The 24,086-nt window shown below is 30.7% G+C and overlaps 4 protein-coding genes and 3 pseudogenes across 5 annotated transcripts; all 7 read right to left on the reverse strand.

The window, feature by feature from the left end:
- Positions 1–45: 45 nt before the first annotated feature.
- On the reverse strand, positions 46–3,445 carry LOC149888254 (uncharacterized; annotated as a pseudogene).
- A 1,144-nt stretch (positions 3,446–4,589) lies between these two features.
- On the reverse strand, positions 4,590–9,739 carry LOC149888255 (uncharacterized; annotated as a pseudogene).
- A 929-nt stretch (positions 9,740–10,668) lies between these two features.
- On the reverse strand, positions 10,669–11,776 carry LOC145192474 (uncharacterized). The gene is made up of 2 exons (XM_080069765.2): positions 11,379–11,776; positions 10,669–11,081 (listed from the first exon to the last, which is right to left on the reverse strand). Exons 1-2 carry the CDS (start codon positions 11,590–11,592, stop codon positions 10,669–10,671), a joined length of 627 nt encoding a protein of 208 aa, XP_079925891.2. The 5' UTR covers positions 11,593–11,776.
- A 1,902-nt stretch (positions 11,777–13,678) lies between these two features.
- LOC149888256 (uncharacterized) lies at positions 13,679–15,275 on the reverse strand. The gene is made up of 3 exons (XM_090089039.1): positions 15,245–15,275; positions 14,166–14,654; positions 13,679–14,062 (listed from the first exon to the last, which is right to left on the reverse strand). The coding sequence occupies exons 1-3, from the start codon at positions 15,273–15,275 to the stop codon at positions 13,899–13,901; spliced, it is 684 nt and encodes a 227-aa protein (XP_089945165.1). The 3' UTR covers positions 13,679–13,898.
- A 1,500-nt stretch (positions 15,276–16,775) lies between these two features.
- Positions 16,776–17,980, reverse strand: LOC149888257 (uncharacterized; annotated as a pseudogene). The gene is made up of 3 exons (XR_016452996.1): positions 17,480–17,980; positions 17,204–17,333; positions 16,776–17,003 (listed from the first exon to the last, which is right to left on the reverse strand). The product of XR_016452996.1 is annotated as an uncharacterized LOC149888257 (transcript).
- Positions 17,981–18,016: 36 nt separating this feature from the next.
- LOC145188898 (uncharacterized) lies at positions 18,017–18,842 on the reverse strand. Its single transcript, XM_080065404.2, has 3 exons — positions 18,638–18,842; positions 18,350–18,449; positions 18,017–18,215 (listed from the first exon to the last, which is right to left on the reverse strand). Exons 1-3 carry the CDS (start codon positions 18,840–18,842, stop codon positions 18,017–18,019), a joined length of 504 nt encoding a protein of 167 aa, XP_079921530.2.
- A 452-nt stretch (positions 18,843–19,294) lies between these two features.
- On the reverse strand, positions 19,295–21,313 carry LOC149888258 (uncharacterized). Its single transcript, XM_090089041.1, has one exon. The coding sequence runs from the start codon at positions 21,311–21,313 to the stop codon at positions 19,295–19,297; it is 2,019 nt and encodes a 672-aa protein (XP_089945167.1).
- Between the last annotated feature and the right edge of the window lie 2,773 nt (positions 21,314–24,086).

Raw genomic sequence — 24,086 nt, forward strand, 5'->3', positions numbered from 1 at the left:
TCGGTCCAACACTGCATCATCTAACAACGATAGGTTAAACTTACTTTAGTCCCAGTGAGGATGCATATCTCTTAAATAGTTTAGTTCATAGAGCAGTGCGAATTCACAATCATCTAATATTTCCTCTAAATATGCAGTTAACAACGTGTCTCTTGCGGTTTTAAGGCTGTTTAATACAGCCATATTTCTATTTTATATTTTTACTAATAATTTTATGTACACACACACACACACACACACACACACACACACACACACACACACACACACACACACACACACACACACACACACACACACACACACACACACACACACACACACACACACAATTTAAAAAACAAAATTTAACACTATATAAAATAAAACAAATCCTTGGAAAAATTCAAGTTCGTTTTTATTTTTTTCAAAGTCGCGTTGTTTGAAACAAAAACATCCTTTTTTTTTTTTTCTTTGAATTATCAAAACGTTTCGGTTTATAAACTTTTTTAATTCAGATTAAAAATAAAATCAGACAACGAGACCGTGTTTTTACAACGGCGTTCTATAATATGTCCGCATCACAGTTTCTAAATCAGTCAATTGTCACATAACTTGCAAACTTGAGATCTGCACCATCGTTAAATTTTGCTAGAGAAAAATAAGTTCAGTGTCTTAAGTGATCGCATTTCAATGTTATCGTTATTTGGATGTGACATTCCTTGACTTGTGATGTTGCAAAACAGGCATGAATGTCTACCTAAAGTAATTGAACAAGTTAATGTTAAGAAAACAAAATAAATCATATTGCATGTATCTGGCCCAGATGAGTTTTTTAAAGAAATATGTATAAAATATGTACTCACCAGTTGCACCAGCTATTCCATAAATTGCACACAAGAATTCATAATCACCAAATACAAATACGCGAATCTGTTTTTATCTAAAATTGAACAGAATTAAATTATTTTACATTTCTTTAAAAAGAAACTTTAATCTATCATAATCCTGACAATTGTGGTAAGAAATGAATAGTTGATGATTTTGTTTATGTCAAATATTGGTTGGATGTTTTTGAATTTCAGTGTTACTTAAATAATTGAATTATTTTGTTGTTTGTTAAGTTGTTACTTGCAAATCATTTTTTGCATCAAATCAATTCCTGATATAAATTTTGCTGATGAAATTTTCAAATTTGTGCTATAATCTTTTGTCTCAAATATATTAAATATTGTTGTATTAGTTTTGGCATTAGGTTGTTCCACATTTGTTACTTAAAAAAACTTTTTGAATGAATCACCTCCATAGTCGCCTTCTATTTTTATATGGATTTCGTTGTCTTAAATCTTGTTGTATAATTAAAGGTTTTTGCTAAAATTACAACAAGAAAAATTAGTTTTTGTTTTTATAGTATTGCATTTAGTTTTATCTTGTATTTTTAAGTAATTTAATTAATTGCAACATGTTGACCCTTTCGTGCCGAAATTTTTTTAGGCGATTTAAAAAGCGCAAAATTATGCCACGTAGACACTTAAATAGATGGGTTTCCTTACAAAATAAGTCAAACAAAGTATATATCATTTGAAAGCAGGCAAAATTTAGAATCCAAAACTTAAGTTAAGAAAGTAAAAAAATTAAGCTGATGACGTTTACATTATATCATATTGATAAAGAAGCATTGCAAATTTTAAATATTTGCTAATTAAGCCTTTCAAATAGCTAGCTATATTGTTTTAGAAGTGATTAAAGGCTTGTAAAACGGTGCAAAATTTATTCAGCTTTGATTTGATGAGTTACTTTTCTAATATAGATAATTAGAAAATAAATAACATTTTTCTCTGGTGACGTCAATTTTTTTTTTTTTTTTTTTTTTCTTTTCAGCAAATGCTATTGTATAGAGTCCTTTATTATTATTAGTTCCTGAATTAATAATAGAAAAATCCACATCTAATTTTTCTGTTGAATCATCTTTGGAACAAATATATTCTTCAGATGATGAAGATGAAATTATTTCTGATGTAGATGACCGACTTGCTGACAATTCCATTGTCAATAGAGCCGTTGTTGAGCAAATATCAGTTTTATTCTCTTGGAATTCGTTGTCATCAGACTCTGAAGGCTCAGAAGAAAAATCACTAACATCTTCCATTTTATTATGGATTCGAAGAGCTTCATTTGGATCATTTATAATCCTATTTCTCAAAGCCATCTGCGCTGGAAACGTGTAACAATTACATGTATTTTTGTCAATTATCTTTAGTGTTTTAAACATGAAAACTATCCGTGAATTAAAGCTTCCAAATTTCCGAAGCTCAATTTTTATTTCTACAAGCACAAAAGGTTAATATTTAAGACTAAATAGGGTTGAACTGTAACTTTTAGAGAGGTGTTTTAATTGGTATATCCAAGGCGCACATATATGCGCCTTCGGCACGAAAGGGTTAAAGTATTTCTTAAAAGAGATTTGTTTGTACCTATCTAGTCTATCTAGTACATTTGTTAAATGTCCTTGTAGATTTTCGATATATGCACATAGCAGTTCCTTGATTTCATATAAACCTTTTGAATCTTTTTTTTCAACCATAAATGGAGCGTTTTTAACAATAAGATCATCACATGACCATTTCTTATCCACATTTTTTTGTTTTGCATTAAATGATGTTTTTTTTACTATCAATAACTAATAAAAGTATTGAATTTGTCTTTCCAAAATTTCTATATAAAAATTGAAATCTTATGCACCTAGATAATATCATGCTGACATAAGTACGTAAGTACTGCTCATGTTTGCTTTTAAACTGATCATTTCTTCAGCAGATATTTTAACTTTTGAAGTATTTGATTTGCTCAGAATATATTCTTTTTCATTTTCATTAAAAATTTTTATAAAGAGTAGTAGTTTGCTTGATTGTAGAACTGATGCTTTCTCCACATGTTTTGCTCATATTATGTTTTAGCTGTAACTGTCGTCCGCTAGTTTTGCGTAAACATATATCTGAACTTTCTTTTAGCCTCTTGGTGTTGATGTAAAGCAAAAGGGCTAAAATGTTGTGTAATTTATTTAAAATATTTAAAAAATCTTGTTTTAGGTTCCTATTACAAAGTTGAAAGCATTTTTATTTTGTTAAAGCAATTTTATAGTCTTTGTTTTTGTAAAGATAATCCTTAACCCTAGGTCCACCTGTCGGAAATTCAATTACATAAGATGTTTTTGAGTCATTTATTGTTTTATTACATGCAGGACAGCATCTTTAATATTTCTTGGTATAACACTTGTTAAATCCAATTCAAATATAACTGAAAAGTTCATTTGTGAAGTTGATGACGATGATATCGATAATGTTGTTTAACTTGATATCGGAGTTGTCTGACAAGTGTTTTGATGTGTCTTTCGTTCCGACAGTTGTATAACTTTAATCAATCTACCACAACCTTGCTTGCATACTTCTTGCAAATTTTCAATCATTTCAAAAACATTGGTTGTTGAAATTAACCCATCACTTGGAATTGAAAAGGAATATTGAGGGCATTTTGTTTCTGAAATTAGTTTGCGGTAACAGACATGTTGCGCAGAATGTATGAAGACAGTTTTTTATAATATTTGGTTTATGCATAATGTCGTTGTAACGAGTACATACACAAAGATGCACATGAGGGTTTAAGATGCAGTTAATATCTTGCAGTTTAAGATGTTATGCCTAGTCCAAAGATTTTCACTATAATTAATGTTTAAAGGTATTCCACTAATCTTTTTCTATTTTTTCTTCCTTTATTGGCTTCCACTTAACTCCTTCTTTTTTTTCTTCCTTTATAAAGCAAACACATTCAGTTACATTGCAATTTTCAGGCCATGATCTTAATTTTAGTTCAGTGTTTGAACCTTTTTCAATATTTCTTAATATTAAAAAGCATCTAAAACGCGTTTTTTGAGGATGCATATTTAAGTGGTCCTTATCGATTCGGATAAAAAAACAAAATTCGATTCTAAGAATATGTTTTGTTAAAAGAAAACTGGCATTATCTAGACTTTTTTCTCCATATTTTCTGTATAATGTTTTTAGTTTTGTTTCATGAGACTCAATCATTTTTACGTGTTTTTTTATTGCTAAAATATAAGATTTGATGTATAAAATTTTTAAACTTAAATAAGTAAACGGACTCTGATTTTTTTTTAATTGTAAAGTTAAAACCATCTTTTTATTAAATATATATATCTTAAGGTATAAAAATTCTAATAAACGCTTAATTATTATGTTTTTTAGGTGATAACTTATAAAACATAGATCTAAACATTGTGTATATCTCACACCAGTACAAAAGGTATTTAAATAATGAAAGCATAACTTTCTATTAGTGATTATAAGATCTATACATAAAGGTTTACTAAGCAATTAAAAACAAGTTAATTGTTTAACTAAATTAATGCATTGATAAAGTTGAAGGAATTCCTTCATTATTTTATCCGAAAGTTGCATATTAAAATCACCAATTAGAATATAATCTATATATGATGGAATATAAAAAATATATATATTCTATATATAATTTAAAATAGTAAATAATCAAACAGTTCTATATATATTTTAAATATAATTTAAAATAGTAAATAATCAAGACACAAAAACATTTAAAAAGTTTTCAATTTTTGAACGACAAATTGGACATCTTTTGTTTCTGTCATTTGCAAAGATATCTGAACACCGAAGACACATACTAAAGTGTCTACACGGCAGAACAACAACTTCTGAAGAAAGTGCAAGGCATATCTTCCACAGTGTCTCCGCAAGCCTGGTCTTTTGTTGATAATCCTTAACATTTTCTTGTGGATTTTCGTCCTAAAATTAAATTTCAAAAATGAAATTAGATAAAAACATTCTAATAGTACCTCACAATATAAATATTATACTACAGCAAACTTTATGTTTTCGTCCGAAAACATAAAATTTGCTGTGGTTTAATAATGTAGTCTAATCACCCTATCCAAGGTATTAAAATGTTTAACTGAAACGTTTACTACACCAAATTATTTCATTTTCAGAAATATTTTATGATGTGCATGAGTTTTGACAATTTATTTTACCTGCTCTTGTTCTGTATCTCCCAATGAAGTTAGTTTAATGTCATTAAAGAAGAAAGCTGAAGCCTCAAGAAACTTTGTTGGAGTTCACTCTCCTGTGGAAAGTTTTTCTTCATAAATTTGTAATCGTTCAAAAGATCGAACTCTCTCTTCTTTGTCCTCTTCGAGATTGATGACCATTTTGTCATTTGTTGTATTCCAGTTCTGCATTCAGGATTAACTAAAAATTCATTAAAAAATTTTTTGATGCATTTTTATTATAAGAAATTCAAACAAAGATTGAAATTGCAAATGCAATAAAGATTACATATATATCATCAAAATGTTATTAAGGGCAGATTGTCACAAACTTATCATCATAGCCACACTTTTAAGCCGTTTCAAAATATGAACAAATGGTTTGATTTGTAAAATATTTGTTAGCATAAATTTAAATAGTGCGATTGTGAAACTATTATAGCTAATTTATATGTTGATTTGCACCTATCAGAAGAGATCCTAATACCTTAATGGATTACAAAAATATCTAGTTACTTTTTAAGTGTTTAATCGATGGAATTTTGCCTGTACATTATTCATTCAAATATGTCAATACCTAATGAGATATATTGTCTAGAAACGTCCAGAAGCTAGGGTGAGCAGTCATGCATCTATTCATTTTTGAATGAAGTGCTTCCAAGATATTGTTGGTTCTGAATTGAAGTCCATGCACAGAAAAAGAAGTTGGGGTTTGTGTCGTCATCCAATTCTTCTCAAAGTAATACAAAAACTTTCTTCTTTTTTTCACGAGTTTCAATGTTAACAAATCAACTCATCTCTGTTTAGAGTATATCTTCTTCTGCTCTGATAAGAACACCAGGCAAGAGGCACATGGCAACGAATTTCCGGCCCCATCTCTCCTAATTGCAGGGTTGTTGATGTACTCAGATTGAAGACCAACGGCTTTGATTTTTCTCAAAATTGCCGGGCCATAATGGAACCGGCAACCAGTCAATATTGTTTCAGGGAAGACGACCTTCAAGGCACTGCCTATTGCTGCTTCAAAGGCAGCCGTAGAAATTCGTGGTTGAAAGTCACTTGAAAGTTCCTTAATTTTTCTAAACGAAAAATTGGTAAGAGTACTGAAAAGTATTACAAAAATAGAATATTCTGAGCAAGCTAAGGTTAAAAGATGTTGAATGAATTTCTAAAAAGTTTCACAAAAAGTCATCAATTTTGAGCTAAATTACTGTGCTACCTAAGAGTATTTTGTAGCAGTGCTGATGAACAAAACAGTATGGCCAACTGGTCTTCAAATCTGACGATTCCTTTCAGAATGTTGGTAAATGGATTTGGTTCAGATATTGCCGATACTGCTTCTTCTACGCTGTTGGGATTTGCACTATACTGAGTTTTTCTTGCACCACGAAATATCTGTTAACATTTTAGGTAGGATAAAGAACTTTTAACATTTTTAAGACAGTCTTGTATCATTTCCATGTAAATCTGGCGTAATGGAATTTGTGTAGTTGCAGCTTTCAGTCTCATATTTTCCAGCGCTTCCAAATGGCTAAAATCCTCTGTTTTGGAATCACAAGAGTGGCCTCGTATTGTCTCAAGTGAATCACTTCCTTCACGTATTTTTGCAGTTCCAACGCAGAGTTGATAGTTTTTACATTTTAAATAAATGTAACCGTTGTGATTCTTGTTTTTTTAGAGTTCTTGTTTTTTTACATAGCAATTATTCCCAGCAATGTAGAGGAATGAATTTCTTATTTCACCTTCAACTTTTTGATATTCCCTTCATGTTGTTATTATTCCACCAACTACGAGATGTTTTTGAAAATAAGCAATGTTATTTTTCAATTTGTTATGTAAGACTGTATTCCAAACAGTAAGTGCTTTAAATTTATATTACAAAAGTGTAAAACTTATAAAATTTATAAACGCTAAAATAATTCAGTGCTAGATCTTTCGATTGTAAACCTTTTCAATGAATTTCGGTTTTAAAATTATTTATGACTTTCGATCGGAAATTGGATCGAAATTTTTTCGGTTCTAAATACATTTATGACATTTCGATCGGAAATTCGATTAAATTTATTTCGGTTCTAATTTTTTTCGTGATTATTTTCGGTTGTGTAATAAATTTCGCATAATCGGTTGTAAATTGAAATTTAGGACTCGGTTGAATCATAGGACATTAAAATAACGACGTTGCTTTTAAAGTAACGGAAAGTGCTCTAATATGAAGCTAAAGTTTTAAGTAATTTCACTAAATACCCTAATATTAGGCATTCTAAGAGTCAAAAGTTAATAAAGTTTTAAACGGACGTGGACAACATGGTTTTTACGTTGAAAAGTCGTTAAAGTACGTTTATCTTGCGCAATTTGCGCAAGTTAAACCTGCGGTAATTAAACTAGCGGTTATTTCAATCAAAATTTAATTATGATTTATGTTATATATAGTTCGTATTAACGACGATGGATTTGTAGGCTAAATGCCTAACTTAGAAATTAATTTAAATTGTTTTTTTTTTTTTTTTGATTAAGTTAGAGTCTGCCAGCAGGTAATACGAGTGGTAAATATTAAAAACTGTCCAACTATACCCTCTCCTACTCTAAGTTCTTTTAAAAAAATGTTTTAAACTAATTTGTGGCTATGAAAGTCGCCGTTTTTCGGTTTATCAGAGTATAAATTGTAAATGCAAGTAATTTTCTCTATGCACACGATAAGCATCATGCTGATCACACAGGATATGTTGTTGAAACTTGGTCCCAAAAATAAAAAAATCGATGTTCGTTGAATCTTTGTGCCCACACAAATTCTGATAAGTTGTCTCCTATCATCTCGCGATTAGTTGAACCTTCATTAATTTAAGTTTGGCTTTAGCTTTAGACCACATAGCTTCCACGTGATTTGTGGTTACTCCGGTCTCCGGATCTATTAAGTTGAAGGTGTGGTTAACTGTGCCGTGTTGATATAAAGGCCCTTGCAAACCATTATAAACTGCCCATATATCGCTCCAGATAGTAGTGCCAGGAAGGATCCACGCGTACAATTGGAATCAATGTTGCAGCGTCGCATTTTTGCACTGGATTTAAAAAACTTTTATGGTCGCAGGTTTGTAACCACCAAATACCACTACTGCTGAATTATGCGACCAACGTGGCTCTTCTATTCATTAATTTCAACAATACACCCAGGCCCGCCTTTTGGGTCAGGGTTATTGATGAAATATTCGACGCAAATATCTCTGCAATATTGATTCCAATCAACAATAGTATGATCAGACTCAAAGTTGAGTTCTTGCCTTATATCGTTTAATGAAAACCCTCGACTTTAATCTGCGCCTCTACTCCAAACGTATGTCAAGCCGAAAACCTGTCTTAAATTTAAATGCGATTTCTCAAAAAGACTGCCTTTTCTAATACAAAAAGTTCTTTTGCAGCGCTTAACGGGACATCTCCAAATTACTAGATCGAAGGTGTTGTTTTTTACTTGCTGTGTGCACGGAACGCCATACACACTACGATTCATGCTTTCGGCCAGTAAACCATGAGTTCTGCACCAGCAAATAGTACCTTCTAAGTTATTATTATCTATTAAAATCTTGCTCCTATATGAAGAGCAGTTTTCCAAAACTTCTTAAGTCCATTTTTGTAGTTTTGAGATATTTAGGTTTTTTTGTTTATGAAAAAACTAAAACTCAGATGTAAATTTTTATAAGTTGAAAACATTCAAATTACTTACACTTCATTTACAATTAAGCTTCGGTAGATCTTTGTTTATTATAAGCCACTTTTTAAGCCCTTTAAAATGTGTTCATTTTTCCAAAACTGTGTAAGTCCATGTGACTTAACAAGTTTTGGTTGAACTATAAAATGTACTAGGTAAAAAGTTCTTCTATAACTATTGGTTGTTGTGTTGTAACATCTTTTAATTTTACATAAAGTAAGTATTGTCCTTAAAAAATAGCTGAACTTAGACTAAAGCCCTTTAATGATAATCTTAATTGAAGATAATCACATTAAGCTTTTTATTTGTATTTATTTACAGTCATTTATTCTTCAAATGCAGTGATTGAAAGCTTAAGATGATTTCAAAATACTTAATTTTAAACAACATTATTACAGAATAACATTAATAACAACATTAATAACAACATTAATAACAACAATATGCAATAATTTAAATCTCCAATGTATTATTTTTGGCTTTTTATTGAGAAATTTTCCAAAACACTAAACAAGAACACTAACAGTTGCAATAAAATATAAAGTATCTACATGTAATAGTAGTTGACAAGACATACGTCTTAATAGTGAAGTGATAATATTAAGATGTGGATTATGTCAAATGAAGCAAGTTTAAATGATACAATGAACAGAAAATAAAAATACATCACATTTCAAAAAAATATAACAAAAAATATTAATAATAGAACAAACATCAGTTATAGGAAATTTTTACAAAAAAGATTCAGTGATATCATCATTGATTTGAACTTCCTCTCCTTCTCCTTTAACATTCACTCCCAATACATCATTATAAAATGAAACTGCATTAGCTGGAATAGTAAAGAATGAAATAAGTTTTCGCACATCATCAGCTTTAACTTTTTTAACTTTGTTTTCTGGGGTTAATTTAACAGCCTTTTCAAGCGCCTCCATTTTCTTCCCCTTAGCCAAAACTGTTACCATTGTTGGTTCAGCATTTTAGGTTGTCTGAACAAACAGTACATGTTTAATATAGGTTAACACTCGCTGTTCTCTCATTAAGAATGGTAGCTTTGATTTTAAAATATTTTTTGTTACTAACTGAAAATCAAACATTTCCCAGTTTATTCCAAATACGTGTAAAGTGCCAAATTCAGAAAAAATATCATAATATTCCTCTGAGGATAGAATATTTTCTCTTTTCCGAAGCATTTTCTCTATTCTTCCAAACACTCTATCTGGAGGCATATAACTATGCCCTCGAATAGGGAAAAAATGTTCAATTTTTGTAAAAACTTCACTTTTTTTAATGAAATTCATCAGAGTGCTCATTACAACAGAGTTTTTATTTTGCGATGAGCAAGCATCTGGAAAAAGGCGTATAATTTTAGGAACACTTCATTTTGACTGCACTCATCTTCAATCCTATCTAAGTAGTTCAATAATGCAGAAGCTACTTGATTGCTTCCGCGTCCACTTTGAGTCTCAAGCCATGTGTATATGTCCACATTTTGTTTGTCTTGTTTTGCACCCTGCCTTACAAATGTAATGTTGTACAGCCATACCTGGCGAGCATAAAAAACTTCACCTACACTAAGCTTGGGAAGTGGTTGATTTTGCTGCATATCAAAGGAAATAGTGATTGTATCAGGCTGAGTATTTCTTAACAGATCAAAAAACTTTGAAGCATGCAGTTTGTGGACTCGCAAGTCAGTAATAAGCTTTTGCTTAGCAGCTGGTGTGCTTGCACTCTTAATTTCCATTTTCGTTGTCTCACAAAAAGAGCAGACATCAGTTCTAGGATTTCCAAAGCCTAAGTTGAATTGGGAAATGAACACTCGAGTAAACTTTGATAACGAAGCTTTTTCATGTTGCTTAGATTTCCACATACGCCACATTTTGGCAATAGACAGCTATGGGGGAAGATACGACCTCACACTTTTGCCTCTCCCATAATGACTTTCTTTGCATCGATAGGTAGCGATGAAGTCTGTGATGCTTTTTGTTATCCTTATATCGTTGAGACTCTGTCTGGATCCACCTCTGGTCTCTTTAATAACAGAGCTTTCATTCTGGGCATAGTTGCGCTGTATTCTCTGAATACGGTCTGCAGAACAACATGTAATGGATCTAAATGATTTAGAACATACAGGCACTAGGTCACCTGCACTGTTTCGCACAGTGTAGTTAAGTATTTGCCGGCGTGTTTTAGTCTGCAATGCCTTACGATGTCTTGTTCTAGATGGTATTTTACTCGACACATGCCTTAGAATGAACTTGTCTTGCTCAATCTTTTCTCCACATTGGTAAAATGCATCGAAAAATCCTAAAAACAAAAGAAAATATAATTAAATATGATATAAATTATATTACAATTTTATTATATTAAATTTAAATATTAACATTGAAATATTATAAATATAAAACCATTTTTATAATAAACAATAGTACTTTATTAAAAACTAATAAAATATAGCCTATATTAATAATAAAATATATAGGTCTAATCCTTAAAACAAAAAGTTTTTTTTTTCAATAATAACTAGACTCGATTATATTACTATAACTATAACTATTAGACTACTGTCTAATAGTAGATCTAATAATATTAGAAGAGACCAACCTTGTAAATCTTTCGAAACTAGGTCACCAGCCCTACACTGGCCATTACGATGTTGGCAGCTTAGTATTGGCACTTTATCGATCTTTTTATATTTTGTACTCTTATCTTTTGTTTTCTGCCATTCTTTAATTCTTTTTCGTCCTCTACCGGGTGTTACTGGGCAAGCGAATTCATCAAGGAGCTCCGATACATCTACATTGTCGTTTGACGCCATTGCAACAAAATGCTTTCACTGCGCATGCGCCTGGACATAACGAGTTTTGGAAAGAATTCGTATCATGACTTACCAAGTTTTGGAAAAATGTCAATATTTTGTACTTACTTTATATTGCCATATAACAAGTTTTGCATGAAACGGTTTTATTCATTAAATAGACATCAGAGAGAATTTCCAGAAAAATGAGTTATCTCATATTTTTCATTTTTTGACTTAACCAGTTTTGGAAAACTGCTCTTCATATCTGTTAAGGAAAGAGAATCAAATTCGTTCATTATCGGTCTTCGAAGAGCCATCTTATTAGTACTTTATCACTTTTTGAAAGTGTAAATTTTATGTCGTTATATGCGTATATATATTATATATATATATACGCATATAACGACATATGCGTATATATATTATATATATATTAAAACGGGAGTTTAAAAAAAAATACTTTCAAAGAAGAAATTAACAGTTTTTAATAAATTTTTTTTAAAATTAACAAATTTTGTTGCTTAATTATTTCGTAATAAAAGAATTTTCGAAATTTAATTCCTAAAGGTTTTTCTAAGTTATAGTTTTAAAAATACAACACTCACGTCGTCTTAACCATCGTAGGATACGATAACTATTTACCGATTTGTCTACATTCTCATGTTCTATATTCGATCTTTCTTTGAAATTTTCAACTTATTCACTTTCATTGTAATATTTTAAATTGCTGATAATAATAATGCTGATTGAACACTGTTGTAAAAAATGACCAAAAACTACTTTGAGCTGACTCGAGAAAACTGCTTTGACAGGGTGAAACTACAATGTTTCCTGACTCCAAAAATGTAAAATTTGAAATCTAACTATTTCGTCCGAGAAAATAATTTCGATTTTTAGTTTTTAGTACTTTGCACAATAGGCCGAAATGACAGCTTTTCAAATTTTGCATTTTTACAGCATTCAAAAACTCTTCAAAATAAGCATTTATTACTCCAAAACATAACTGTCTAAAATTCACTTGAATAATAGTTTATTCTGACACAACTGATATAGTTTTTCATTAACAAGATGGAAATAATAAACACTTTCTTAAATAATTCTTTTAGTTATTCTAAGCCAAAACACAAAAACAACCTCTTGATTCTAAACACATAAAGAGCAAATGGTACATAAAATAAATTCTTCTCAATATTTGATTCTTCACAAATGCTTGCTGTTGTAGTCCACAACACATGAAAGAAGCCTCTTTGCATACTCAGGATGATTGCGGTCTCTTTTGTATCTCTGTCAATGTGAGCTGAAATTATAATGCATTGATTCTGTTGCCTGCTCACTAAAGATCCCCAAGGGAGCCCTTTTGATCTCAATGAATTGCTTCACATGGAAGAAAACAGCATGAACTTTTGGAGTCACACTGATGTTCATGATTGCCAAATATGAGTCTCTGAAGCGATCAATTTTTTCAGAAAAGTCATCCTCCAGAACCATACCAAAACATGCTGTCACTACAGACTTAAACTTTCGAAGGGCATCAATGATTCCAAAGACTTGAAAAGCAGACTCAGTCTCTGCAATTCTTTGAAGGAGGTCAAGATTGCTGAGAAGCTTGTGACAGGCATTCCCTGCAAACTGCCCACCATGGTATGGTTCTTGTTGAATGTGGAGAACTGAGGGCCACTTGACAACATTGGGCCAAACTTCTGTCATGGCTTTGTACATGTGATTGACCACACCAAGGAGAAGATGGAGTTCCATTGGTGGTATGAGCTCCAAGATGAGTTTGTTTTCAGAACCAGATAGCAAAGGCTCATGCGCTACATTGCCAATAGATCTTGCCTTTTTGATATCACCACCAGACTTAGCAAACTCTTGATAACAGGCAACAAGTGAGCCTAGTGTCCTCAAAGATCCTGATTGAGAAAGATGCTTTGATTCTGTGTTGCACCAAGAGCAAGGGTGAGTACTTGCATTTTCAAAGTTTTCTGGTAGTCCTTCTGATAAAGCCACAAGCATTTGACGCTTTACACTACTGTCTTTGGCAGTCCTCTGAGTTAAAAGTTTTTTCCGTGGTGGTGACCTTGAATCACAGTGAGAATCCAACTCCATGATGCCAAGAGAAACTTTCAGAAATCCTCCACCTCCATCAATTCCCAACTTGACAATATGATTCTGGAAAACTCTTCGAGAAAGCAGGACTTCATTCAAAAGCTCGGCAAGATCCTTGCAATGCACAACCACAAAGTCAGTGGAGTTACTCTCTGATAAAACTTGGATGCTGGTTCGAGTAAAAAACTCAGACAACTGTTTGCCAATGGCTTCAAACTCTATAGAAAACTAGTCTCCACAATCTTGGTGTCACTGACTCTGTTGATGGTTGATGCCAATTTCTTCATGCCAAGGTTGGACAGTCCTGTGTTTAGCTGAACTTGTACAAGATCTTCAGTTTTGATGCTGGGTTCAGGAAAAAGAGCTCTTGCACTTGAGCTTCCTAAAAATGAAATTATATTAACACTTTTTGTAATTTTAAGTTTTAAAATTAAAGGTATTCCCTCTGAACCTGCCATCCTTATATGTATATATAAAAGTATCACCTGTTTTAACTCTAAGTGGTGGGCCGCCTTTAGGATGCGATATTTTGGCAGTACCACCAGGTGTGGAAGGTTTAGTAGAGATGACTTGAGTAGCTATTTGCTCTGCAGCGAGTGGATCAGCTGTAGCTAGCTGCTTGAGATTCTCTCTAAAAGTGAATGGAGTGCACTGATGTGGCAGACCTCTTCCAACTAGACTCAAACAATCACCACATCTTTGAGGGGTACAATCTTCCACAGGTTTAGAATAGTCCACTGGGCTCTTCTCATTCAACTTCAAATGTCCAACTTGACAAATAAGACAGTTGCAACCTTGATCTCTTGTTGGTGGTCTAACTTTTATAGATGAGAAAGGAAACAAAGGTGGCAGGTTAACATCTTTTCCTTCATCTTTTCTCCGAAGAATTGTTCGACATGAGTCACAAATGCCTCTTGGCACTCTGGTATCAGTCAAATCAAGACTTGTAGGATAAATGGACAATGCTTGAGGATCTTTTCAACAAGGAACTGTGTCAACTCTCGAGAGCACTTCTTCAGACACAAGACACAGACAGATTTCCGACAATCTTCATGATTTTTTGAAAAATTTGGCATTTTGAAATTTTTCTCACACAACTGATAAGTGAAACACTTTAAATAAACATGTTCACTGCCAATTCCCGGAATTTTTAGCTTCCCAGCAAACATTAAGCAGGCGGACCGACAACGGACCACTGTCAGCACTTATGCCGTGCCGACGTCGGCCACCCGCTGCGTTGCCGCGTAGGCTTGCACATCGTATTTACATCGGTCCGTTAGCGGAAAGCTGCAGGCGGTTCGGCAGCGGACCGATGGCGGCAAATCGACAACTTTTGAACAACGGTCCGTCAGCGGCGAACCGATGATAAAGCGATAGCGGAATAGCATAGGACCTATAATAAGTTTTGACTAAGATTTGAATGCATTGATATACATATTATTTTTTTATTTTTGTTTGACTAGAACGCACTTATCGTTAGCAAAATTGTGTATATCTTTCAGCGTAATTTTTACTCATAAAAGAATGGCAAATCCTGCCGATGCCAGGAAGGCACATCAAATACCTTTTGACTTTGTGCATAGGTATATAGCCATTAAAAACGAATTTATTATACTAAAATTCTCCTTGCACCAAAAAACACTACCCCAACTGTAAATCATTAGGTCCTACGTGGCAACGCTTAAGCTCGGTGAACAAAAAGAATAATCAGAAGTTATAATAAAAATCATTTTAAGATTGCAATTTACAATTACAATATGAATATTAAAGTCACAATAATACTTTTTTATTTAAAGTAGAATATATAAAATATTTGTATCTGTAGGTTATTGCTTAACTTGCGTTTAGCAAACGTTTAAAATGTAAAATATAAAATAAATAGTTAATTTTAAACACATCTTTAAGTTTAGTTTATTCTCATTTCAATCGAAAACTAAATATATTCGGAAAGCCATGTGTTGAAAATCGATTTACGTTGCAGTCTGCAGACTTTTAACTTGTACCTAAAAGCAGACAATGATATATAATGAAAATATTGAAATAGTTAAGTTTAGAGCTATTACAACTAAGATAATAAACTTACCTTCTCAGCCCTTAAAAACGTTTTTGTTTAAAATAGTCTGATCATCAGTTATTGACAAATAACTTCAGATACTAAGTTTATCTACATTGAATAAATATAAATTTAATTTTGTTATTTAAGCATAATTTAAAACATAAAAACAACAAAAACATTGCTTAATTATACTGCTACATTATCTTAACTAAGGAAACATCTTAAAAAAAAACTATTTAAAAATAAAGTCATATTGCGTGCCTTTTTTTAAAAATAAAACTTCATATACAGTTATCTTAAATACTCTACCTGGTATACCGATTCCTATCAATATGCTTGAGGGGCTAATGAACAATAAAAAAAAATTGTATTTTCATTAAAAAAATTATCTTTAACTTTAATTTTAAGTTAACAAATAAAATAGTATTTAAAAATGATATACTTATATGCCAGGTTGGAAATCAAACTGTGAAACCCACTGCAACTTAAGGTCAATGGTGAACCTTTTGCAAACCATAGGCCTAAGACACAAGTGCAGATCTGAAAAAGACAGAATAAGAGACAGAACACATCAATAAAAATATAATTTGATGAACTAAAATATAGTTTGCACATTGAACATAGTTTTCACCATACAAAAACATAGCACGATATAATATACTATGAAAATACCTTGGAAAAATATAAAGACAGCCAAATAATTGATTGAAATAAAATGGTTTAGTAAATAAGTATATAATTATTCAAACAGTAGACAGACCTCCTGAACTTTTATTTTGGATTTCTTTCAAAAACAACATTGAAACAAATAACATTAAAATGATAATACCACGATCAATTTAAATTCTCATTAACAATCTCATATACAAGAGGTTACAGTAAAAGGGAATGAATATGAAAAACATGGAATATTTATTGCACAAATACTTTACTCCAGTGAGTTTAAAAAAAAAATATTTAGAAATGTATTAAATATTGTAAAATAAAGATAAAAAATTTGTAAATAAAGATAACAAATTTGTAAATAAAGATGTTTATTTTATTTAAAAATATTATTCATCTTCTGAACTAAAAAATGCCTCTTTATTCAATGGCATTGGAAAACTAGATGTAGGCATCAGTTTTTTCTTGGCCTGTTTGTTTTTTTGGTCTTGTCGAACTTTTCGTCCACCATTGCGGTCAGATGCACCACGCAAAAAACGGACAACCTCATGTTGAAAATCTGATTCAGTTGCTGAAGTTGTAGCAGGATTTCTTTTTACAGCTTCTAAGAATCAATTTAAGACTTTTATTTAACTTTCCAGCAGGAAAAAATATTTATATTTTTCAATGTAATTTCAGCAATATTTTAATTTTTTTTATTAACAAATTTTATTTATTTATTAATTATTTATTAGCAAATAATTAAATTACTTTCAAGCACATGTCGACATTGTAAGTCTTTTAGACTTTGTTTTACAAAGATACTTTCATTGTCATTTCTGGTAATACCAGTCCAGTTAATTTTACAGCAGAGGTTATTAGTGAATAACGTAAAAGACATTCTCCGCACAGCCTCCTTTAATGTCTGGCCTCCTTTACTTGCCACAGCTATTACCTACAAAAAACATAGAAAAAGCATCAGTAATATATATACTGAAAAATATTTCTAAATAAATTTATAAAAAAATTGATTTCAAATTAAGGGCATAAAATATTCTATAACATTTATAATTGAAAATTGTATTGTATATAAATGCTTACAAGTTTGTTAAACACTGCCTTGTCAGCTGCAAGGAGTTTTTCAATTTCACACAATTCTTCTAAATTGTCAATGGGAAAGCTGTATTTCTCTAAAATATCATTTTCTCCCTTGCACTCTAACATTTGCTGCAACATTTTTGTGTTGAACTCAGTTTGGCGCTTTAAATCTTTGATTTCACTTTTTATCTCCATAAGTAAAGTAACCAGCTTTTCAGAAACATCCTGAGAAAGCAAACACTGAGTCCTGTGTAAGATGATATGTTAAATAAAAAATTGTATATATTACTTCATTGATTGCTTTTTAAAAGTATTTCCTAATTTTTTTATTGAAAGTAAAAATGTATTGATTACTCATTTGATGTGGTTTTATTAGAACTAACTTCAAACACATCTTCAGACATCGAGGACATTGATTGTTGAAGCCTAAAAATTTTTAATGTTTTTACCAAAATTTAAAAAATGTTACTTTGATCACATTATCTTATTATATAAAAGCAATAATAAAACTTTTTATTAATTTTTTGTTGTATACAAATTTTATATATTATGTATTGGATTATTTAAAATTGTTTTATTCATATAATGTAAACAATCATACATTAACGGAGGTACAAATGGTGCACTTTGTAAATCTTTCTTTGGAAAATGTGATTTCTTAATGATTTTTGGGACATTAAACTCTATATCATTGTCACTCATAATCTGAGGGGTGTCAATATTGTAGTCAATTGTTTTTCTGAAAATATATAATAAATAATGCTATCTATTGCATTTTTAATGTTAACAAATGAATAAAAAAAACTTTTCTTTGGTTATTATTTATATTTTTATCTTACTTTTATAAAGACAATTTCTGCCTTTAACACAAACCTCTTTGTTCTCAAGCGTGCAGGCTGTTGTTCAGACTCTGTTTGTAAATCTGATGTGTCTTCGGCAATCTTTAGCTTTAAACAGGCTTTTTCATAAGTGTCTAGAGACAAAAAGTAGGTTAAACTTAACTATTTAAAATAGATTAGTAAAATATGTTTTTCAATAAAACCTTGATTATATAATGGTGAAATTTTCACTAAACTATACTCTTAGTTAATTTAGCAATAGGTTAATCATAAAGAGATGGTGTTATTTATTACTTTATAATAAAAAAGTAAAAGTGTAAACCTGTAGAGTATAGAACACGAATGTCATGTATTGCCCAAGTATCACATGCTTTTTCAAGACTTGTAACAGCTTTAACAACCATTTTATCACTAATAAATGGTGGCCATCGACAAGAACTGTCATCAATTAGCCAAGTAGATGGGACCACAAACAACGAACCTTGTTCGTTAATGAAAGAAACTACAGCAAACGTTTTGTTATTCATGTTAAAGCTTTAATTCCTAAAAAATTTTAATTAGCTTAGTTTGTAGTTTCGGTTTAACATTGTTGAAGATTTTTGTGACAAAAGGGAATTTTAAATCAACTTAAAAGCTAATCTTTTAACAACAAAATTAAAATATTACTTAGATTTATATATATATATATATATACACACACACACACACACACACACACACACACACACACACACACACACACACACACACACACACACACACACACACACACACACACACACACACACACATACACGTTATTGTATTCCGAAAACAAAAAAGATCTAAAAATAAAGAAAATTCATTCATTAAATATAAAAAGTATAATTAAAACTTTTGTTCGAAGTAAACAGCAACAAAGTTACCAATGATGAAAAATATTTAAATCACCATCACTCCAGTACTAAGATAGATTAACAAAAACATTCAGAGTATAAGTCTAGGTGTGTAAAAGTGGAAGTGCTACAAATGATTTTTTGTGTGGCAAAAGAACATTTTTTTTTTTGATATCATCAATACAACAAAATTGTAAATTTTCTGACAATTCGTCGACAGAATAAATACCAATCAATGTAGAATCCCACGGATAAACAAATAACTTTGATTTCTTTTTAAAAATGTTGAATACTATAAATATATCAAAAGGTACTTTTTTTGTCTTTACAATGTTTTGTACAATCACTATTTCACCACTTTTTAAACCAATACAGTTATCACCTACTGAGGTTGTTACACAACAACTTGATAAAAATAGTTGCTTATATTGTGAAGAAATATCAGGCAGACCTATTGGTAGTTTGATAGTATGCTCCTGCTTCAATAAAGGGTACTTAACAAATGTTTCTTTCAATTGCAATGACGCTCTTTCTGACAATCTATGCGCTACTTGTTGTAAAGGAAAGTTTGGTTTGTGCACCAATTTTTTAACTTGAGAAAGATAATTTTCGAAAGGAAAACAAGATATATTGTCTAATGCTCCGTATTTTTTTACATCTGAACATAAATGTGAAAGTCCATGAATGTTATAAGTGACCACTTCCTGACCAAATAAAGCAGAGGCATGCTGAATAAAAAGAGTGAACAAAGTGTGAGCTGATTCTGCATAAATTGCAGCAAGCTGTGGACACAACAAAATCCTCATGGCAACAGATAATAAAAGAAAATTTTTATACAAAGCTTCTGGGAGTACTTCAGACAAATAAATGACACCAGTATATAAAAGAAACTGCCGAAACTCTGTTGCCTTATACCTTTCAAATTCAGTAACAGATCTTGGCTTACGTCCAAACTCTTTAGGAACAAACATGGTTGCACCAATTAATTTATCCGAAAGTTTTTTCACATCTCTGGGACCAATTCTAACATGTAATGGACCTTTGAACCAAAGAAACATTAACTTTCGAACAACTCCTAAGCATACAAGGTGCATATAATCACTAGGAAACTGGGTTATCATACCAACACCAAGATGAACGAGGACAGATTCTTTGACATGATGTTCTCTTTGTGTCATATTTGAAAATGAACAATCCGTCCTAAGTTTAGCTTGAAGATCTGGAAAAGTTACTCTTCCAGCATATACACCCTTTTGACAGCATTTATCGCAGCCATAATAGGCTCCATGTCCTTTATTTCCTTTTATAAATGATCTAGCTGGTGTATCACAAACAAAAGCTGATATGGCAAACTTATATACTTTACCATTAATACTAATACCAGAATCAAATAGAGCAATACTTTCATCAACGAACATTTTTAGAAATTCATTAGGGTCTTTTGGTTTAGACCTACCATAAAAAAGGCCAATTATAAATGGGGTTTTATTGTGTTGAATATTGTTTTCCACATTTTCAATTAAACCTAATATTGGCCAAAATTGTCCATTGCTGCCTTTAAACAATGGTAAGCCATCAATGTTGACTTGAATTGATATACAATCCTTTTTCTTTAAAAAACATGAAATATTACTTAAAATACCTTGTCTAATGCCAAAATGACAATACTGTCCTCCAGTTATATTGGTAACAGGTACTAAAGACTTTGTTTGACGCAGAGTGCGTGGATCCTTTGGCAATTCAGGAAACAATTTACCCAAAATTTTTAACAAAAATGCTAATGCTGCATCGGTTATAGCAAACTTAACTGCCCACTGCATCAATTGATTTTTTAGTTCTCCATCGTTATCATCATCACTCATTTCAGAACTTGATGACTCTAATGGGTAACATTCAGAATCAGAAATTGTTAGATTACTGTCAGAGTTCACTTCACAATCAATATTATAAGCACCTGAGGGAATAGCACTCTCAGTTGAAAATTTTCGATCTAATATACTCTTTAAATACGATAATGGTACTTCTTCTGGTGAATGTGAAACATTGCTTGATTTATTGGTAAGATCTTTTAAGCAATACTCAACATCAGCTAATATCTTTCGTCGTTTTGTCCAAAAGCTCATTATTGAAACTTATATAAATTTATGTAAATTGTTTTATTTACTAAAGCTGGTATATGTTAAAAAATACATATAATATAAATCACTGGGTACATTTGGACATTATAAAAAATAATTTGAAATTAGATGCTGCTAAATTAAAGCTAGGAAATAATTGGATATTTCAACAGGATTCAAGATACAAAACACACTGCTTATGTTGTAAAATCATGGTTGCTCTACAATGTTCTAAAACAACTGGATTCTTAACCCAATCACCAGACTTTAACCAATTAGAGAATGTGTGGGATTATTTAGACAGACAAGTCAGGAAACATAGAATAACAAATGTTAAAATGCTAAAAAATATCTTACTAGAAGAATGGAATAAAAATTCCATCTTCTTATACCAAAAAATTAGTGTTATCAATGAACAGAATATTTAAAGCTTGTGTAAATGCCAATGGATGCTCAACAAAATACTAAAGATTTTTTAATTTTTCATATTCTTGTTTTTTTACAAGTTTTGTTTAGTGTAGGAAAACTTTTGTGACATATTATAAATTCAAAAATTAAACTTTTTCAGTTTTACATATAAATATTTTTATTTAGTTATTTTTACTAAATAATTTTTTTGATATAAATTATTTTTTTCCATTTAAAATAGTTTTTGTTAAATGTTTTCTCTAAATTATAAGGTGTACGAAATTTTTATGACTGACAATATATATATATATATATATGTATGTATATATATATATATATATATATATATATATATATATATATATATATATATATATATATATATATATATATATATATATATATATATATATATATAAATTAGTCTTTTTAATTTTGAATCTTATAAATATATATTGAATCTATATCTATAGTTTATATCAATATCTAAATTTAATATTATAAAGTATAGCTATAAGTATAGCTATAAGATTATAAGAATGTTAAAATCATATAACTTTTAATATTTATAAGCAATAATTATAGCTATATTTTATAATATAAAGTATAGATATTGAATCAATATAAATTTATATATATAATTTATATTTTAAGACTAAAAACTAATTTGATTTTTTTACATCTTATTTATTTAATACTTACTGTTTTACTTAGCATATAACTTTATCAGAGATATAAATATTAAATAAACTATTGTTAAAAATAAATGCAATAACAATTTTAAGCATATATTTAAATACTAATAAGTTATAATCAGTGAATTTTTTATAAAACAGTCACAATATAAACATCGATCAATCTAAGTCTCATCAAAAGCAGGCATTTCAATTGAAATGCCTGCTTTTGGTGTTACAACGACAGCTTACCGCTATCCGAAAGCCAACTCTGGATTTGTGTTGGCAAAACTATAATGTATCGCCATGTGTTTACCGAAGCTGGCATGCCGATTTAAAAACGTATCCACAACGAAGCGTTTTGCCGTTTTTCAGCCAACGTCGGTAAGCCAACACAAAATCGAGAAGCGGTCCATCATCGGTTAGCCAGCAGCGGCATTCCGCATTAGGCATCACAGTGGGCCAGCAGCGGCATACCGGCGGCGGCTTTACGCATCACGGTCCGCTGAAAGCATGTTTGCTGGGTTGTTTACAATTTTGATGCAAAACTTAAAACAAACATGTTCACTGCCTATTCCCGGAATTTTTAGCTTATTTACAATTTTGATGCAACAAAATGTTTATAATATAGTTCAACCATGAAATTGTAGGTAAAATTTTATCTTCTGAGTTAAAATAAATACAAATTATACTTGCTATATAGACTGTTATGTTTTAGAGTAATAAATGCTAATTTTGGAGAGTTTTTGAATGCTGTATTAATGCAAAATTTGAAAAGCTGTCATTTTGCCCTATTGTGCAAAGTACTAAAAACTAAAAATCAAAATTATTTTCTTGGACGAAATAGTTAGATTTCAAATTTTACATTTTTGGAGTCAGGAAACATTGTAGTTTCACCCTGTCAAAGCGGTTTTCTCGGGTCAGCTCAAAGTAGTTTTTGGTCATTTTTTACAACAGTGTGAAACCAAGTCTATTTTTTGCGCAAAGTAACGGTAATTAATTTTCGTTAACACTCGAAGCGTTTTGTAAAAGGATCTTAAAAAATGGCGAATACTAGGGTATCTATAATATAATTCCTACAGAAATGTTTAACGTTTAACGTCGTTTCGTCATTAGTTACTAGGCTTTAAAAGAGCGCGTTCTCTAAATCCACGCGGTCATTAGAGAAAGATCTCTTAAACGAGTTAAAACCTTTCTCCTTTTTGGTATTTAATTACTAGTATAGATATGTTACATAAAGAATCATATTATGATAAATAATAAACGTTAAGATCAAATTAACACCCTATAAATAAAATTTCGGACAAATTTTAATTGTATTTATTATGTAATTTATTTAATGCACAAAGAAGGTTTTATACTTATTTTAAGGAGGATTTTATAATCTATTAAAATTTAATTTAATTAAGTTAAATATTATATTTAAATATTGAAAATAAAATGGTCAAAGTTAATTTTTTTCCAATAAAATCGAGAAAACGGTAAAGCGTTTGTTGCTAAGCAGTTTATGGAATGGGGTTTATGGAATGGATCTCTTAAAAAAAAAGTTGGAAGTGATCGAATCGCTAAGGTAGCTTCAAAAGAAAATATTCCAAAGATTGCTGCATTTTTTGAAAATAAGTCAGGATGCTCCTAAAAGAAATTAGCTCAAGTTTTTAACTGTAGACAAACTCGAAATTTCAAAAAAACAAATCGTC

This window comes from Hydra viridissima, unplaced genomic scaffold (genome assembly GCF_058129835.1).
Source record: "Hydra viridissima isolate aposymbiotic clone 2 unplaced genomic scaffold, HvirCarnegie_v1 scaffold_5, whole genome shotgun sequence".
NCBI lineage: Eukaryota > Metazoa > Cnidaria > Hydrozoa > Anthoathecata > Hydridae > Hydra > Hydra viridissima.

What these genes read in the sequence shown, in the direction of transcription:
- LOC145192474 (XM_080069765.2), bottom strand. Translation starts at nt 11,592, where the DNA reads ATGGCGTCAAACGACAATGTAGATGTATCGGAGCTCCTTGATGAATTC. An exon ending in AGTTTCGAAAGATTTACAAG is followed by an intron (nt 11,082 to 11,378) that starts GTTGGTCTCTTC and finishes TTTTGTTTTTAG; the next exon opens with GATTTTTCGATGCATTTTAC.
- LOC149888256 (XM_090089039.1), bottom strand. Translation starts at nt 15,275, where the DNA reads ATGGCTATATACCTATGCACAAAGTCAAAAG. An exon ending in CCTATGCACAAAGTCAAAAG is followed by an intron (nt 14,655 to 15,244) that starts GTATTTGATGTG and finishes CTTGTTGAAAAG; the next exon opens with ATCCTCAAGCATTGTCCATT. An exon ending in ACCACTTAGAGTTAAAACAG is followed by an intron (nt 14,063 to 14,165) that starts GTGATACTTTTA and finishes TTTCATTTTTAG; the next exon opens with GAAGCTCAAGTGCAAGAGCT.
- LOC145188898 (XM_080065404.2), bottom strand. Translation starts at nt 18,842, where the DNA reads ATGAATAACAAAACGTTTGCTGTAGTTTCTTTCATTAACGAACAAGGT. An exon ending in TCGTGTTCTATACTCTACAG is followed by an intron (nt 18,450 to 18,637) that starts GTTTACACTTTT and finishes TTTTGTCTCTAG; the next exon opens with ACACTTATGAAAAAGCCTGT. An exon ending in GCACGCTTGAGAACAAAGAG is followed by an intron (nt 18,216 to 18,349) that starts GTTTGTGTTAAA and finishes ATATATTTTCAG; the next exon opens with AAAAACAATTGACTACAATA.
- LOC149888258 (XM_090089041.1), bottom strand. Translation starts at nt 21,313, where the DNA reads ATGAGCTTTTGGACAAAACGACGAAAGATATTAGCTGATGTTGAGTAT.